The following is a 17,010-nucleotide window of genomic DNA, read 5'->3' as shown; positions in this document are numbered from 1 at the left end:
GCATGCTGCGCGTTATGTAGGTTCGCCCGGGGACAAACTGGGCCGTCTCTTGCGGCATTGGCTGCTTCGCCCAAGATAATCCGGTATACTGAAATCGAATTGGCCACATCGTCGATGTGTGTACTTCTTAATTGGTTTCTTTTCTGATGCTGCTTCAAGGCGGGATATTTTCGTGCAATGCGAAGCCGCCATTGGCCAAGGGGCGCAACTCTCCCTATGAAGCTGAAGGAGTAAAGTGAGCCGAAATGCTGAAACTTGGGCGCCGTCCGGCGTAGAAATGTCATCACCGATTTAATATTTAAGAAAACAACCCCACCGAAAATAGATCAATTGTATTTATAGTGAAGCCTGATGCATTCTTAAAGTTATAGGTACGTGTGGAATAATAATTTTGTTTATAATTCAGTACGCATGGATTTCATTTCAGTCGTGTGTTTGTTTTCGGCGACCGCACCAGTTGAAGCGAACTCGCCGAGGCTAGCTAGCACGTTAGCTTCCGTGACGCACAGCTAGCTAAACGAGCGGGCTATTTACAATGACTTGACAAAACCCCGTCGGCCAAACCTCTCATTCCAACCGGCGATAAATAAAGGACCGGTTAGCTGGTCGTCAACGTTGACCATGTCCTCGCTAATGTGCCCGCAGCGTTTTGTTAAAAGTCATTTCATTATTTTGGAGCTAGCCTAGCCTTAAAGCAGGTGAAGTAGATATGATGCTAACTAGCTAGCTGGATAAATCTGCACGCGGGGCTGACTTTGTAGCTATGGTTACAAGTCAGGTGTCCGTTTAACGCTGTTGGCACTAAGGACTACAGGAATGTGTCGTCGGCTTGCGCGCTATTTACCGCCTAGAATGACGTTTAAAATACCCGAAACTGGTTCTCAAGTTAGCCTGCTAGCTGTCTGAACTTGACTAGCTGATGTCAAATGAAGCTAAGTAAACGGCTAGCTACTTCGCCAACGAGCGATATTTCAAACCAAATACCATTTTTTAAATTTACCGAAGCGCACAAAACGACCGCGGTTTAATTATGCGCCGTTGCTTGCCGCCGTGTGTTTCCTTGACAACCATGAACGAGGTCAAAGTTCGGGGCTCTTTTGTCTTGAAGGTGTCGGAGCTCGAGTGAGTTTACGGACACTGTAGCCCCGCGGCGCCGCTGAATTATCAGCCAATTAACCAATCAACGATTCACGTAATTAAACCGTCGACTGTAGTCGTAGTTGAAATGCAGTCTGACCAAAATAAAAGCGGGGGAAAAACAAAACTCAGTCGCACAGGCTAACGTTTAGGACTAGATTGTATCCAGCTACATTTATTTGTATCTCTTCCCGTCAGAAGGGGCTTAGCGGGGTGCATGCCGACATCTCCCCAAGGGTGTGCTGCGCCGATGGAGGAAGATGGCCCGACCTCTCCCAGGGCTCTGTGTGTTCACTGTCATGGAGAATCTGCACCCCAAACCAGCTCTCCTGTTTTTTACTGGTACAGAACGTATATTGTCTTTCCATCCACCCGCGTCTCTGTCGTTGTGGTTAGACTAGCAGTATAAAAAAGGTTGAGGAGATTATTTTATGCATATGCTGCTGTAAACCATTGCATTTGTGATTGGTTCCAGGTTCCCTTTTTGTAAAGTCATCATAGTTGGGGTGTGTGTACGCATGTGTGCACACGTGCGAGTTGAGGCTGGCCTGGAGTTTTTGTGTTTTACCACTGGTTTTGTGAGTTTTGCTTTTAGTCTGCCTTTTTTGCCAGTTCTAGTTCTCCCACAGTCTGGCTCACTGATCCCAGAACAGACTGTTCTTTTGCTCTTCACTCACCAATCTCCTCTCTGATCACTGTTCCAACCTGTGCATGTAGGTTGTCCTCAGTCCGTAGACTCATACCAGGCCCCTCTTTCTGTACAATAAAATCGAGGTTTTCTGAAATCTATTAGCTGGCCTTAGATGTTGCTGCTGCAGCCAGTGTGTTGAGAGGAGTCTACGTGATGAGCATATTAGCTGAGCTGCATGTGAGCTTTCTAAAGACAGTCTTGAATTCTGCTTATGTGACGAGACTCGGACGTCTCTGCCGCATTGGTGGTCTAAACTTCACAGCCTCGTGAACGATGCGTGATCTTTGCTAATCGATGTCGTGCACTGTTCCCAGCTGTGAGGATGCGAGGTGGTCGTATGCCTGTCAGAAACGGGGACTGACCGGAGAGAGCAGCGGCTGCAGCAGAGTGAAGACTGCGAAACGCCTGAGGACCAGCCCTGATCCCGGCCAGCAGAGCGACGCAAGGGTAGCGTCTCGTGTGTGTGTGTGTGTGTGTGTGTGTGTGTGTGTGTGTGTGTGTGTGTGTGTTGCTCTGTAGCGGTGTCTGTGCTGTGAGCTGCTTCTCTGTGGCGATGTGGTACCTGAGTCACTGGAACACATCGCCCTCTCTTCTGTGTGCATGCATGCTGTATTGCTTATGTGGGTGGAAATCTCAGATTTAATCAGTCTAGAAAAATGTAGCCATGCTGATGGCCAAACCATCATGTACCAATATGTGAGACCAGAATATATGCTAGTTGACATGTTTGGAGAAAATCCTTTTATTGTTTAATATGTGTTCATCTGCACTGTGCACAATGATTTCCTCGGTCCATTGAATCGTCTGATGGTGTGTGAGAAAGTGAAATGAAGATTGATTGGTGTTCTGCTGCCAATCTAGTATTTTTCTTTACAGAACATTGAAGACGAAGCTGATATTCAAGACCAGCAACAAGAGTGAGTTATGAGAGCATCATTCCCTGGAATAAACATCCATTGACATCTGTTTTTGTACTTACAAATGTTAAAGTTCCATGTCAGAATGTTCTTTAAATTTGCCTGTCTAGTAGGTGAAGGGGATATTTTTTTTGGAAGGTTAGTCAATATTGGTATGAGGTTTTTCAAAATGTAGATTTTTTTTTTTCCTTTTGCCTTTTTGTATTGCAGAGGCAAAACTGAAAGATTGGACTTGGAGAAAGAATTCTCAGAAGACCTTCCACCAGCAAAGCAATGGGTGATTGGCCCACTTTTCCAATCATTCAGATCCAAAATGGCAAGTTTCACAGAAATTGTCATGAGTCCTGCTCGAATCTTCAAATCTAATTCCTCTCCACCCCCAAGTGCACCATCTAGCCATCATGAGCAACTGACTGGCTCAAATCTTGGACAGTCGTCTACAACTAAGGAGGAACAGATGGATATAGGAAGTGATCACAAAGACGAGGTACAGGCAAAGAATACTGCCCAAAAGCAACATAGAGTTGTACAAAGACTTGTGTTTGACTCTGACTCAAGTAATGTAAACATTACGAAAGACACAGATAAAATTTCACCGAAAAGGTCAGAAAGTGAGAGAGACACTTCCGGTTCATCTGGAATGGAGTCCCAGCTCTCACTGGTTGACCAAGGAGGTGATGTTCGCTCAGATGTTCCCAGTCTTGAAACTTCTCGTCCAGACTCCTACTGCTCACACTCCTTTACCCTGGATGCAGATGAGCAAGGCATGGTGGACAGCGTGGTTGCTACTCTGGGAATGTCCACCAGGACAAGCCCTCGAAAAGGGCTTAAAAAAACACTGGAGTGTGTTGCAATCCAAGACTCAAAAGGATTCTCCCAGGAAAAAGCAGCTACATGTTCCAATACTTTGTGGACCCGAAAGAGTGTGGAAGATGTAGTGAATCCCGTGGAATATGCATGTAGAGACGAGGGCAGAATTCCAGAGACAACGGCTTCTTATGATTCCTCAGAGAGGGAGGAAATGGGCCAAGCATCTAGAAGTAGGACTAGAAGGAAGAGAGACATGAGTGTGAAATGTAGAGCATCTGCAGCCTTTGGGATTATGAATGACGCCAGCGACTTCTCATCTTCCTCAGCTGTTGCAAAGGGCGCCATGGAGACTAGCGATTTACAGAGCAGCAGCAGTGCAAACGTGTTGGGTGGAGGTGGCGGCAGCCATGTAAGAGACTTTCCACGGGCATACGTGTTGCTACAACAAGTGCCCGGTGCTGAAGGGGCTTCGGGAAACTGGGTCACTACCCGTGAGACGAGGCGGCGTAAGAACAACGGAGCCCTCTCTCGTACGGAGAGGAGGGATCAGAACCAGGGTGGGGACAGCCGCGGAGCTGAACCTGTAGTGTCGACAGGGCCTTTGGCCAGAGAGCAGACGACTGGATCAGGGCTTCCCGGAGCTTCGGATCTGGCACAGACGGAACATGTTCGCAGGGGACAAATTCGCCAAGCTAAGCATAAACTGGAGACCCCCAACACAGCGTTAGGATCTGCTCTTTTGGGGCCAGCTGCTAAAAAGCAGGCAGGTACTGGAGCAGTTAAAAAAGCCGCGGGTGTGTTTGAAGAGCAGAGAGTGTCTATGTCTCTGACCCTGCAGGTTGGTCCAGCCGCACATGGAACTGGGGCTCTGCTGCTGGCAGGCGCTGCTTCTGGGAACCTGCTGAAGTGCAGGAGGAGTAAGAGGGGAGTGGCTGCTCACATGGACCACGGCCCTGACGTGTCCTCCGAGCCCGAGCTCTTCGAAGACACTCCTGTGGTTCCAGAATGTGTGAGAGATTTCGGAAGACCTAAGAAGATTGTGCGGGATGAGCTTAATGGACCGTTCTGCAAAAGTGAGATTTCAGAGAGGGTGGAGGAGGTGATGGAGAAGGAGCCTAGGAGAAGAGGTCTCCCAGAGCGGCCAGTGAAGGAGGGCACGTCGTCAGGTAGCGGTTCCACTCGACTCCTGCGCAGTCTTTCATGCCCTGACATCCCGATCATGCAGGACAATGATGACACCCATTTTACCCCATCCCATGCCAAATTTCTCCCTTCACCACACAGGAGATCCTCTCCTGCCCCACCCCACGCCCTAGCTCATTGTCCATACAAGCGTGCTCGCCGACACACGGTCTGTACTGTGGAAATAGAAAGGGAGATTGCCCCCTTGTGCCTCCGCAAGGAAGTGCGCCCAGTGTGCTGGGGAGGAGCCTCTGGCCGTCTGTACCCCTGCTCCTCCCCCTCAGCCCTTGCTGCCTGTTTTTTGTCAAGTCCCCTAGCATTCCTCTCCAGGAGATCAAGTCGACAGCCGAACGAATCCTGCGGCTCTGGTGCGGAGTCCTGTCCTCCACCCGCTTTTGTTATGCCCCCGTCAGCCTCTCCTCTGAAGTCTTCTCTTGCCTCTACTAAGCTCACGGTCTTCGCTGATCCCTCTGTCTGTGGTCCTTCCTCTCCTGGGTGGGCTTCAGCTACAGTCTCATCTCCCTGCAGGTGATCTGTTATGTTTCTATATTCTTCTCGCAAATGACTGTCAAATTGTATGTTCAGATATTGTAATCATTTAGAAACTTAGATAAGATAAGAAGACTATAGAAGGCGGGGCTAGACTTTTTACTGAGGCAGGGCAAGAGTTTATAGGAAGGTCTCACTTATGAAACTTATGGATGCACAAATTGAATGGCTTATTATTATTAATAATAATAATAATAATAATAATAATTATTATTATTATTATTATTATTATTATTATTATTATTATTATATTTTCAAAAGTGAAGTGCACATTGAGTAGAGAGGTAGAGAATGTTGCCAAACTGCATAATCAGTAGTTTACATAATTTTCCGCCATCTCAGTGTCCTTCAGCCTGATACAGTGGAGGTAGATCATGATGGTGTCCAGCGTGGAAGGAACGATGAAGACCAATGTGTGCTTCCGTCGAGAGTTGTATCTGAAGAGACAGACTCGTCCCTCTTTGAAATTAAGGTGCCAGTCTTTTTTGTAGTCCCATACTTTGAGTTCAGTTAACATTGTCGTGGAAATTTTAACATTAATTGTGAGCTATAACAGTCAAAAGCAGTTGGGCATCAAAGTAAAGTATAAAGTTTAGTAAAGACAGAAAGATGGATCAACCCAGAGATCTCCATTACACACACTCGAGAACGTCTGCAAGAGAGTTACATCATACTTCCGTAACATGAGTTAAGCATGTTAGGCCTCATCGGTGGCCCACATGAGGTGAGGTGATGGGGTGAGGTATCACCCCTCCCCTGCCAGGGTCATCGGGCCAAGGCCTCCTTGTTCCTCCGGTCCGCCAGATGCCAGGCACGCCAGATATACTACCATTCTGACTTGGCTCATCCTTATCTACAGACCTGAGACCTATAGGGCTGTCTGCCTTCAACTCGCAGAGAGTGCCACACAATTTATTACTAGAGAGAGAGAGAGAGAGAGAGAGAGAGAGAGCCTACAAGCATGTAAAGCATACCATGATCAACGTGTACTAGGCCCAACATGTTCAATACACCTTAATAAAGTGATTTCCTTTCCACTTATTACTTAGTGGTCACTACATGTATGAATACTGATGAATATGATTACAGAGAGACCGAATGTGAATTTTGCCCTGACATCTATCGAATTTCAAAAACAGCCTGTTTTGAAGATTGCTTCCCAAAGTATACTGTTTCTTTCATCAGTTCCAGAGTGACAGCAAGAAGGTTCAGCACACTAAAGTGTCCTCCATCCGCATCCGGAAGACTTTACCCAAGCCCCAGTACAACCTCACTCCCATGGGCCTGCCTAAAGCGGTCAGGTGTGTGACTGCTGCTTCATTAGCGCAGTGTGTGTGTGTGCGGGGGTGTACATATACAGATACAAATGTTTTTTGTGTGTCTAGGATAAAGAAAAAAGTTTTCAGTGTGGAGGAAATCTACACAAACAAGAACTTCAGCCAACCCCCTGAAGGGTGAGTCCACTTTCCTCAGCGTACATTGTACACAGAAGACTAGCAGCTGTCTTAGATGCTGCCTTGCATGTTTGTCATCGATATGAATTCCACAATAAATACATTGCAGAGGTCTGTCATAACCAACCATAGCTGAAAGAGCTTTGAATCAGCTCTGGGGAAAACACAAACAACAGTGTTTGAACTAGAGGTGTCTTCAACTAAGGATTTTCGTAGTCGAATCTGATTACTCAGATTTTCCCTATAGTCGACTAATAGTGGAATCTGGGATTTTATTTTATTTTTTTTCATCTACAGCACCTTAAACGGGATCCCGTTCTCATTCAGGACTTTTTTCCACTTCAAAGTAAAAACCTAAAACACTCAGATAAATGAATAAACATGGTAGGTTTGCTTTATTCAGCTTTTATTTATTTACTTATTTTTTTTTTTTTTATGAAACATTAGAGAACATTAACAAAAAAAGGTCACCGTCAGTGTGCATATTGAACTGTCAGACAGGCACTGTGCAAAATGTCAAAAATATTTTAAATAAAATATGCCTGCCTGAAAAAGAAAAATTGCCACGCAACAGCAAAAAAAATTATAAGTAAATGTTCAAGTAACGGGGTTTAAAAAGCAAACAACAGCAAAAAATGTTTATAGGCCTACTTGCCGAGACGCACCACAACGAGACGAGACTGACCTGAACGGCTGAACTTTTTTTTCGCCTTACGCGTTTTAAATGGTATGCCATGTTGGTTGTTGTCGTGTGAAATGAAAGACGTTGATGACATAACTTGCACTTTACTTTGTTTGATTCATCTTTATCTTTTTCAAAATACTCCCACACAAAAACTAAAGTTTTTAAGTAGCCATTATAATTTTGGCAGATGCTGACTATCCTGTAGCATGTTCAGGTCCGCTCATTTGGATTGTGCAACTGCAGGGTGTGATTTATTAATGTGTAGTAAGGAAGATGCCTATTGTTAATGCGTGCCGCACATATCATTTAAAAATATTTATTAACGGAAATTATGATGATTTTATTGGACAAAAGGCTATATATAATGAAAATGAAGACATTTCATGTAACAACTAATGCTTAGCAGCATCCTTGGGCACCCTCATGCAGTTAGAATGGTACATTCGACTGACGTTCATAGTCGTCTTGGGGTATAGTCGAATCAGCGACTATTGCAGGTCACCCCTAGTTTGAACATGTAAGATGTTGAGAACGAGGCCTCCTGAAAGGCAGCTGAGATTCTAGACTGATCTAGTCCCTTACAATGAAGTGGTCTGTTATGCTTCCAGTGTGCGCATCACACACTGTTGTGAGCTCCTTGATCATGGCAGCTAATTGGCAGGACATGTGTGAGTGGGAAAGAGTGAAGGAGAGTAAACCGGAGTAGAGGTTATGACTAAAGACCATGTTTCATTTTTGGTTGGGGTTTAGATGGGGCTGAACTCAGAAACTGGATTGGGCTCAGAACATTCCGTGGACTTTTTACATCATGTTTCAGTTTGTGTAAGATATGAGAGCCTCTGGCTTGTGTTGGGTGTTCAGACAGGACACGTCGGTCTGTGTTAGGGGTTCAGACAGGACACGTCGGTCTGTGTTAGGGGTTCAGACAGGACACGTCGGTCTGTGTTAGGGGTTCAGACAGGACACGTCGGTCTGTGTTAGGGGTTCGGACAGGACACGTCGGGCTGTGTTGATATAAGGCATGTATATGTACTAGTGCTGTCAATTCCAGGTGCCGCGATTAAAAGTCCTCACCAGGATTTTGTTCAAGCTTGCTAGATTTTCTAATTAGCAATCCAGGTAAAATGAGTGGAATCAACACAATCCAGGAAGCCTGAGCAAAATCCTGGTGAGGATTTTTAATCGCGGCACCTGGAATTGACAGCACTAATATGTACACAGATGTACACGACACACGTTTAATATATTGCCAAATGCTGAACAGATTCTGTGTTTATAAACTATAAAATATGGGTTTCATTTTAAGATGTGGCAAATTAACCATGAATCTAATTTATATTTTGTGCTGGCGTTTAAGATTAGATCTGTTTGAAAGAATTTTACCAATTCAACTTGGTGAGATTAAAAAGCTTAACATCCCAGATAATCATACAGTAGCAGAGTCGACCACTCCACAGTTGGTCTGGATTTGGCTTTGTGAAGCTGGTCTTGATCTGCCACCAAACATACTCCATTACTAGCATAAATAACAAGTGTCTTGTTGTCTACAAGGTTTCTCATTACTGTTGCTGTTTATTCCTGCAGCCGTTTAGAGACCATATTTGAGGTTCCTCTCAGCCGACGGGATGGATCCCAGTCTCTGTTTGGCCAGAAGCGGGTGAAGCGTTTTGTTGAATTCCTGGAACCGGGTGTGGCCAGGAAGCCAAGGAAGCCTCTCATTGGTGCAGCTGGAGTAGGAGGAGCTCAGAGGAAAGTGGTAGGGAATTCTGGGACTGGCAGAACCCGCAGAGGTGTTTGGGCCTCCTCTAGGGAAGGAACACTTAATATTCAGGACACGGAGTCACTCTTGTGCTCCAAACTGAACGAACTGGACTCATGGATGGTATTGGAGCAGATGGCGTACTGAAACCTGTGTAGTATTTTTGAAACCTGTGTAGTATTTTTGCCAAACATTGTGGTCCCCCCCACCTTTGGATGTACAATCAGTCAAGAATAAACTAAACCCATCCAAGTGACATGATTACAATACATATGCACAGTAGTACCTTTTTGTAATCTATAATATGGATGCTGTATGTTTGTAAATTTTTATAGTTAAGTGTTGTTGAATAGTTATGTGGCATTAAGTGTGTATGTGTGTACACACGTATATATCCGTGCATTTAAATGTCTGTTGAATGTTGAAAGGAGCACTTGGTTTCAGGTGTTTTGAGGTGAGGTGTTTTTCTCCCTCTGATCCCAGTGTTGGCGGAGTTTCTTTAGGCCCTGAGCTGTAGCCAGACACATCAACACGCAGCAGTGAACCATCCCTTGTTCATATACGAGGAAGTGTAAACTCATGGATGTTGGTAATGACGATGCCTTAACAGTTCACACTCAGGGTGTTTGTGACCATGTTGTCTTTAAATGTGCCATACATATGTAGAACTACCTTTGTAAAATGGGGAGGGGATGGTAAATACTGTTTTTCAGTTGCATGAAGTTTCTGCATTTGCAGTATCTGTGGTTTGAAGCAATCCGATATTGTGCCGTTTTTCCCAAAACAAAGCAAACCATGTTAGGTTGTAAAACCATGAGTCTGTATGTTACAGAAATAAGTGTCCGTTATTGGTTTCACCTCCAATGAATATTCATGAGAGACATTGCTTTTTTTAAAGGTTTATAGTGATTTAATGGAAGGTTTGTGTCCTAATGAAGCTAAGTGCTGACAGCCAACAGTTTGACTGATTGTACAAAAACACAAAGCACAACTTACTGCGATAGCACAAATAAATTGATCAAGTGATGGAGCTGAAACATGGCCTAGTTTTCAAAGTTCTTTCATCACAGCATTATTTATACGTCCTTGGTGTTTACTGTACACAGTTTGATGTTTGAATAAAATTAAATATTTTGTAACATGCAGAGACTCCTGTTTTTTAGGGTTCACACACACATAGTGTGGGAACCCTATTGTAATTGCTGGTATTTTTCTTATTTTTCTTATTCTTTTGCCCATTTTTTGACATAAAATGCATCGTGCAGCCTAGACCGTAATGCCTAGAAAACCCAATCTTGGCAAAAAGGTTCAGTTACCTCCAAGGACCAGATTCCCATACAGGGACCCCAAATTGGCCTGATGGTGGCGCTATAGCAGACCATATTGACTTTTTGTCCATATCTCCTACACCGTAGGTCCTAGAACCAAAATTCCAGTTCCTATGCATTCCTTGACTAAATTCAATAGGACAATTAATATACAACCATTAAGCTCCGCCCACTTAGATTTCGAGTTAATTTGCATAATGTGCAAAATCACACACATCTTTGAGCGCGAACTAGTCCCTGGATTTTTCACATACGTGCACATATGTGGTATCAAAACGTTCAGAAGAGTCTGAACTTTAAAATGTATCCAACAAAAATGCTAATTTCTTCACTACCTAGTCAGTATAAGCCAATCAAATGAGGGGGCGTAAATTCAATAGTAAATTTTGCACATATGGAACTCTAACTTAAGAAAACTTGCATGTAATGAGATGGCACTTCACAGACAGCTTCCGTGTGAGGGTCTGGGGCAGCTCGCAGTGGTTGCCATACCTCACCTGCTAGGGGGCACTATAACATGCAAAAATTTGCCCCATGCACTCAGATTGGCCGATCCACATGAAACTTGACAGACATCATCTATGGGCCTCTGGAAACCAGGTCCTAAAGCAGACATGCCATACTTCCAAAATGGCTGACGTAATCGGCCAATCAGTGATCGGCACGCGTTTGACAGGCTTACCATTGGTCGATCTGCACGAAACCTCTTGGGTGTGGACAAGTGCACGCCCCCTATGACATAATCCAGCCGGGTGTCGATTGGCCACTGGGGGGCGCTATTGCAAAAAAAGCAAGTGTATCCCCTACATAATTCCACTTGGGAACATGCAATTGGACTCTTTTGATTCCTTGCAGTAGTGCGAACAACTTTCCCATTACATGTCCTATTAAAAAATGCACAGTTTATTTACAGTTAATAATAGTTTGAAATCATCATTTTTCATACTCCTCCTAGGATTTTCATACTATCATGTCAAGCAAAGTCTTATAATACTCTACAGAGTGTGAAATCAAAAAACAATCCAAAGATTTTGAATTTGAGGACACTTATACCTGCTAAATATTTTTTTAATGGACAGCATCGATACATATAATATTCATATTCTTAAAGCTCTTTCATATTTTACCCAATTCTGACCAAAATGCACAAGCCCATTCAGAATCCCATCCTGAACAAATTTGTCAAGTTTCATCTAAATCGGTTATCGTATGGCTCTACAGTGCAGTATTATATACAATGCATAAGAATGCATGTAAAGTCCCTCTGTCACCTTCTCCTTCTCACACGCACGCAAGCTGAAACTCACACTCTCAGTCTCTCTCACACTCTCACCCACATTCCCCCTCCCATCTCTGTGCCCTAAGTAAACATTGCTCTGGCTACCTAGATCTCTCTGTGTCTATTAACCAGGCACACACACATACAGGCACAAGCAGGCCTTCCTATAGCATTCACAATGACACTTCCCTAGCCATACCCACCCATATCTCAGTGACTAACACATGCTCATACAAACTGATATTTGGCTTCTTTTTTGTCTCTCTCTCTCACACAAACACACAGACACACACACCTTTATACCTATATGTATGTATAGTTTCTATGTATACTTATGTATGTATGTATTAGTATATGTTGTCATAGTTTCAGTACATACACTACCACACACACACACACACACACACACACACACACACTTCTACCTAAATGTATGTATAGTTTGTATGCATATCTGTCCAGTCATAACAGTCATGTCAGTCCAGTCATGTCAGTCATTTCAGTCCAGTCATATCAGTCATGTCAGTCCAGTCATGTCAGACATAAGTCATGTCAGTCATATCAGTCATGTCATTACAGTCATGCCAGTCATGTCACTCATTCCAGTTATGTCAGTCATATCAGTCATATTACTTTTGTTCATCATGCCAGTGATGTCATTTCAGTCATATCAGTTATGTCAGTCATGCCAGTCATGTCAGTCATGTAATGCCAGGCTTTGCAGACTACATTCATACTTTGAATACACGGGCAGTCATGTTAGGCGTGCAAGGTGTGCAAGGAGTGAATTAACAAAGCATAGTCTCTGGCACCCTCAATCTCTCTCTGTCTGTAATATACAGGCCCAATCATGTATAGACACAATATAGGCCTTCCTATATTGTTCACATAGATGCAGCCCTAGCCAGATGTGCTATTTCTGTGTCTCCCTTTCTGACACACGCAGATGTCATCACACACTATCTGTAGAGCACACACTGGCCAAACCCAAACAGCTTCTTTTCACTTTTAGGTCTAAAGGACCTTTTGGGCTTCCTTTTGCCTATTGAGGCCAAAATATGCCTATTTGTGTGTGAACCCGCCAATCGCCGCTTGCGGCTATATTTTTTATTTTTATTACATGTTTTGGGCAAAACAATTTGTTTTAGCTGCAGAGTATGAACTTGACAAATGTTTTCAAGGTCTCAATTGTGTCCAAAGTCTCAGTTGAGTGAGCTAGAGATCATATATGTCCTGCCTCTCAGGTTCTGGTAGAGGCGCTCTTCTGGGTCTGGTGCTGGACTGGGCCTGGTAGAGGCGCTCTTCTGGGTCTGGTGCTGGACTGGGCCTGGTAGAGGCGGTCTTCTGGGTCTGGTGCTGGACTGGGCCTGGTAGAGGCGATATTCTGGGTGCAGTGCTGGACTGCCGGGTGCCTGCTTACTGTTTTCAGTCTATTCATAGACATGCCAACACATCAGTTAATTCAGGCAGCAGTTTCCAGGGGGGCTGGTTTCCTTATTGCAGTTCAGCATTTAGGGGACTCAGTTTATGAATGTGAGGAGGTAAGATATCAGTTGTATGGTCAGAATCAAGAGAATGATGAGGGCCACCAATGACACCAGAGCTGCTACTCCCCATCTGAGAGCTTTGCGGGAATATTCCTTGGCCTTTTGGGAACTCATTGCATCGAGCTGTTTTTTGTTCATTTCCCGAGTCTGGAGAAAATAGAACAGAAGACATGAGATTAGGTGTGAAGTGGAGACACTACGAGGGACAGTCCAGGTGAACCTGTGTGGCCAGGACAGGACAAGGCCACGGTGCAGTATACAGTCACCCAGTGCGCTGCCCGCCCTGCGTGTGTGAAAGCTGTGTGTTAACATGACTGTGCCTGTTACCTTTACAGAATAAATCAGAGACACGATGCCGACGCAGGAGAGACCACATATGATGCTGATGACGGCCAGTATTCTGTGATCTCTGTACTGCGTACGGTTTCTATGAGAAGGAATCTCAGAGCCAGCCTCGACATCATTCGAGAAGCCTGATTCAGCAGTCATCGGTTTAGTCTCGCTCGGTGAAGCTAGGCTGTTGGATGTGTCTGCACATACATGGGAGGAGATATATTGAAGTGTCATTGTGAAACTTGGCCAACCACAATCCATCAACCACAATTGGCATATACTGTACATCATATGCTAATCCGATGTGGACATAGTGTTGAGCTACTGATCCCAAATATTCCCCATGAAAACCATCTCTTATTACATAAACCTAAGCATATAACATTATTTATTTCACTTTTGAATCCCAGATCATTTTCATTGTGCCTTGCCCTGAAACTGAGAGATTGTTAAATTATATGATGTATACATATTTCATTTTTTTAATCTGAACATCAAACTGGGACCTTTCTTCTGTTCACCTTAACACTTTTTTTCAGTATATAAAAGATGAACAAAAATAGATTTAAAGGATATAAATTCATTTTCTACAGCAATTAGGTAATATTTTATTATATATATATATATATATATATATATATATATATATATATATATATATATATATATATATATATATATATATTATTATTATTATTATTATTATTATTATTATATAATACCTGTGCTATCAGCTATGGGATAGAATATATGAAAATGGCCTATTTATTTCCTGCTGTTTTCTTGAAGACATAACATCAGTATAATTTAAATAATTTAAAGTAACACAATTTCCTTTGTGTTACTTCTTGTTTCAGTGGGGTTTTGCACTGTGGACTACGTATTACTTTTTTTCATGACGTGCCAGAGATCTTGCTGAGGCACGTCATGAATTGTGCTGTGAATCTGTTGCCTGAGGTGAAGACCCGTCGTGACAGTGCTGGGATTTGGCACACAGACTGGCACCATTGGGCCTGTGCTTCTGAACACTACCAGTCTTCAATGCTGTACAGTAATTTCGCAACAAACAGGACATTCTGGTTCTTCCTCTCACTCTCTCTCTCTGTTCCTACATTTCTTCTCTTTGTCTCTGTTATACTACACACACACACATACACACACTGTCTCTTTCTCCCTCTCGATATCAGCTATGGTCTGTATACCTGTCTAAAATAATCTGTTCTCACTCTTTTCAAGACATGTAACTGAGCCTCACTGCCAAGCACAGGGCCTGGGTTTGGGATCACCTCCATTGTGAGAACATCAGCCCAGGCTTAGATTGTACTAAAGCACCTGTCAAAATAAAAGTCTTAAAAACCTTATACTATGGATACAGGTACACCCTGACCACAAGCATAAAAAGTGCCTGCTTGTTCATTATTTGAAGGGATTGCCTCAAGAATACCCATCACTTCACTCAGGTACAGTCTAGCTTTACACTAGTATTTTGTTTTTATAGGTTGCAGGACCGAGCAGGTCTACTGTGACACCTATACACTCTGCAGATTGACAGTGTTTACTGTCAATAAATATTACACATTTCCAATCACAGTACAATCAAATTGCTTAGTAAATAGGACAAATACTGATTACATCAAATACCAGTATGCTCCAGCACAGCACACTATAAACACATACATGTGGGACAAGGCTGTCACACAAAAACCTCTTTTTCATTCAGACATTTTATAAAGATTTGTTTATCACGTAATATAACTCTTTATAACATCATACCTGGATGTGTGTTGAATGAAAATTAAGGAAAAAGGAAAAAATAAATCACACGAAGCCGAATGTCTTAAAATGTGTAATAGAAAACCAAACCATGATTTAGTACTTACGAACTTGTTCAGACTTGACTTGAAGAACTTTAAATTCCTCAGCCATTGCATTCAGTCTCTAGCCAGTGATAATCCTGATTTATATAACGTATTGTTTATTTTACTGTTGTTGTTGTTTTTCAATTTTCTTAATAAATTCATACAGGTGATCCAAACTTGATGTTTTTGTCCCCTTTTCACCCTAAACAAATATGACCTGTTCTGTAACAGTAAACTATAAATAAATGAAAAGATACCAATGCCACGAGGTATTTTCCCACACTAGGTCTTCTGGGCGCTGATTCAGAAGTGTGGACTGCTACTCTGTGATTGTTTCACTTCCTCACTCTCAGTGTGGTGAGTGCTAATGTTCAACCTATGAACGATTCAGATGCACCCTCCTGTACTTGGTTATTGGAGCTAAGGAGAGGCATAGTGAAAGGCCACTCCTCTTACCTACCTACCCTTCAAACAATCTTAACAATCTGTCCCTCCCACCCCAGTGAACACTCTCTTAACACTTCTTCCCTCCCCTTTATGAAGTTCTCTTCCCAGCATGCGTGTGATTCTGTGGTTGCCGTCACATTCACATTCCTTAGCGCTTGTGTGTTCTCCTGACAGTCTGAATAAGCCGGCGGAAACATGACGTCACAGAACACCCTCTCCTTCACCTACATTCTTTGTGCTGTTAACTTACTCTCTCTCTCTCTCTTTGACTCTCTCTCTCTCTCTCTCTCTCTCTCTGTTTGACTATCTCTCTCTCTGACTGTCTTTCTATCTCTTTCTCTTTGACTCTGTGTCTTTCTGTCTCTCTCTCATATACACACATCTTGTGTGATACAGGGTGTGGATGAATGATAGTGACGATACAGGTTTTACTGCTTTGTCAAATCTCTTCATGGTATTCACAGAAAAATCTGTCAAACATCTCTGAACTCCAGGATAAAACTGAAGATGTTGCCACAGACCACCGAAACCACTGAGGGTAGGGAAGCTCCTGCAGAAAGTGTGATTTTAATCCAGGACTACATGACATTACCTGACTGTACTAGGTCTGTTCATTTTAATCCTGGACTAAAGGACATTACATTACCATACTAGGTGTGTTAATTTTAATCCAGGACTATAAATTCAGGGGGTGGGTGGTTAGAGAACTGGTCTTGTGACCGGAGGGTTGTGGGTTCGATTCTTGAGCAAGGCACCTAACCCCAACTGCTCCCTGGGCGCTGCGCTATGGCTGCCTACTGCTCTGGGCATGTGTGCACCACAGCCCCCTAGTAATCACTAGTGTGTTCTAACTGCACAGATGGGTAAATGCAAAGGATACATTTCGATTTGGGTGAAAATTACAACTGACAAAAAAGTAGCAACTATAGGTCTTTACATGTAAATGTGCCATATTTATCAATTGTGATTTTTTTACACCGCAATCAAAATTTGTCCTCCACTTTTAACCCATCTCTGCAGTTAACACACACAC

At 43.2% G+C, this 17,010-nt stretch overlaps 1 protein-coding gene and 1 long non-coding RNA gene across 5 annotated transcripts; one reads left to right on the top strand and one right to left on the bottom strand.

Moving 5' to 3' along the window:
* The first annotated feature begins 73 nt into the window (after positions 1–73).
* prr14 (proline rich 14) lies at positions 74–9,440 on the top strand. Of its 4 annotated transcripts, none has more exons than XM_076996062.1 (9): positions 74–371; positions 1,339–1,479; positions 2,143–2,275; positions 2,705–2,745; positions 2,956–5,265; positions 5,629–5,758; positions 6,472–6,587; positions 6,672–6,740; positions 9,010–9,440. In XM_076996062.1, the coding sequence occupies exons 2-9, from the start codon at positions 1,355–1,357 to the stop codon at positions 9,329–9,331; spliced, it is 3,246 nt and encodes a 1,081-aa protein (XP_076852177.1). In that variant the 5' UTR covers positions 74–371; positions 1,339–1,354; the 3' UTR covers positions 9,332–9,440. The 4 variants fall into 4 exon arrangements, with proteins under 4 accessions (XP_076852177.1, XP_076852176.1, XP_076852174.1 ...); XM_076996061.1 differs by having other exon boundaries at positions 1,336–1,479; XM_076996059.1 differs by lacking the exon at positions 74–371 and adding an exon at positions 490–1,122.
* LOC143504977 (uncharacterized) lies at positions 9,360–15,943 on the bottom strand. The gene is made up of 3 exons (XR_013127690.1): positions 15,552–15,943; positions 13,666–13,868; positions 9,360–13,485 (listed from the first exon to the last, which is right to left on the bottom strand). It is a non-coding gene; the product is annotated as an uncharacterized LOC143504977 (long non-coding RNA).
* Between the last annotated feature and the right edge of the window lie 1,067 nt (positions 15,944–17,010).

The sequence above is a fragment of the Brachyhypopomus gauderio genome, chromosome 2 (assembly GCF_052324685.1).
Source record: "Brachyhypopomus gauderio isolate BG-103 chromosome 2, BGAUD_0.2, whole genome shotgun sequence".
NCBI lineage: Eukaryota > Metazoa > Chordata > Actinopteri > Gymnotiformes > Hypopomidae > Brachyhypopomus > Brachyhypopomus gauderio.
Note: the sequence above shows the minus strand (reverse complement) of the source record. Positions and strands in the feature narration are given on the sequence as shown.

What these genes read in the sequence shown, in the direction of transcription:
- prr14 (XM_076996058.1), top strand. Translation starts at nt 1,031, where the DNA reads ATGCGCCGTTGCTTGCCGCCGTGTGTTTCCTTGACAACCATGAACGAG. An exon ending in AGCTCTCCTGTTTTTTACTG is followed by an intron (nt 1,480 to 2,142) that starts GTACAGAACGTA and finishes CACTGTTCCCAG; the next exon opens with CTGTGAGGATGCGAGGTGGT. An exon ending in GGCCTGCCTAAAGCGGTCAG is followed by an intron (nt 6,588 to 6,671) that starts GTGTGTGACTGC and finishes TTGTGTGTCTAG; the next exon opens with GATAAAGAAAAAAGTTTTCA.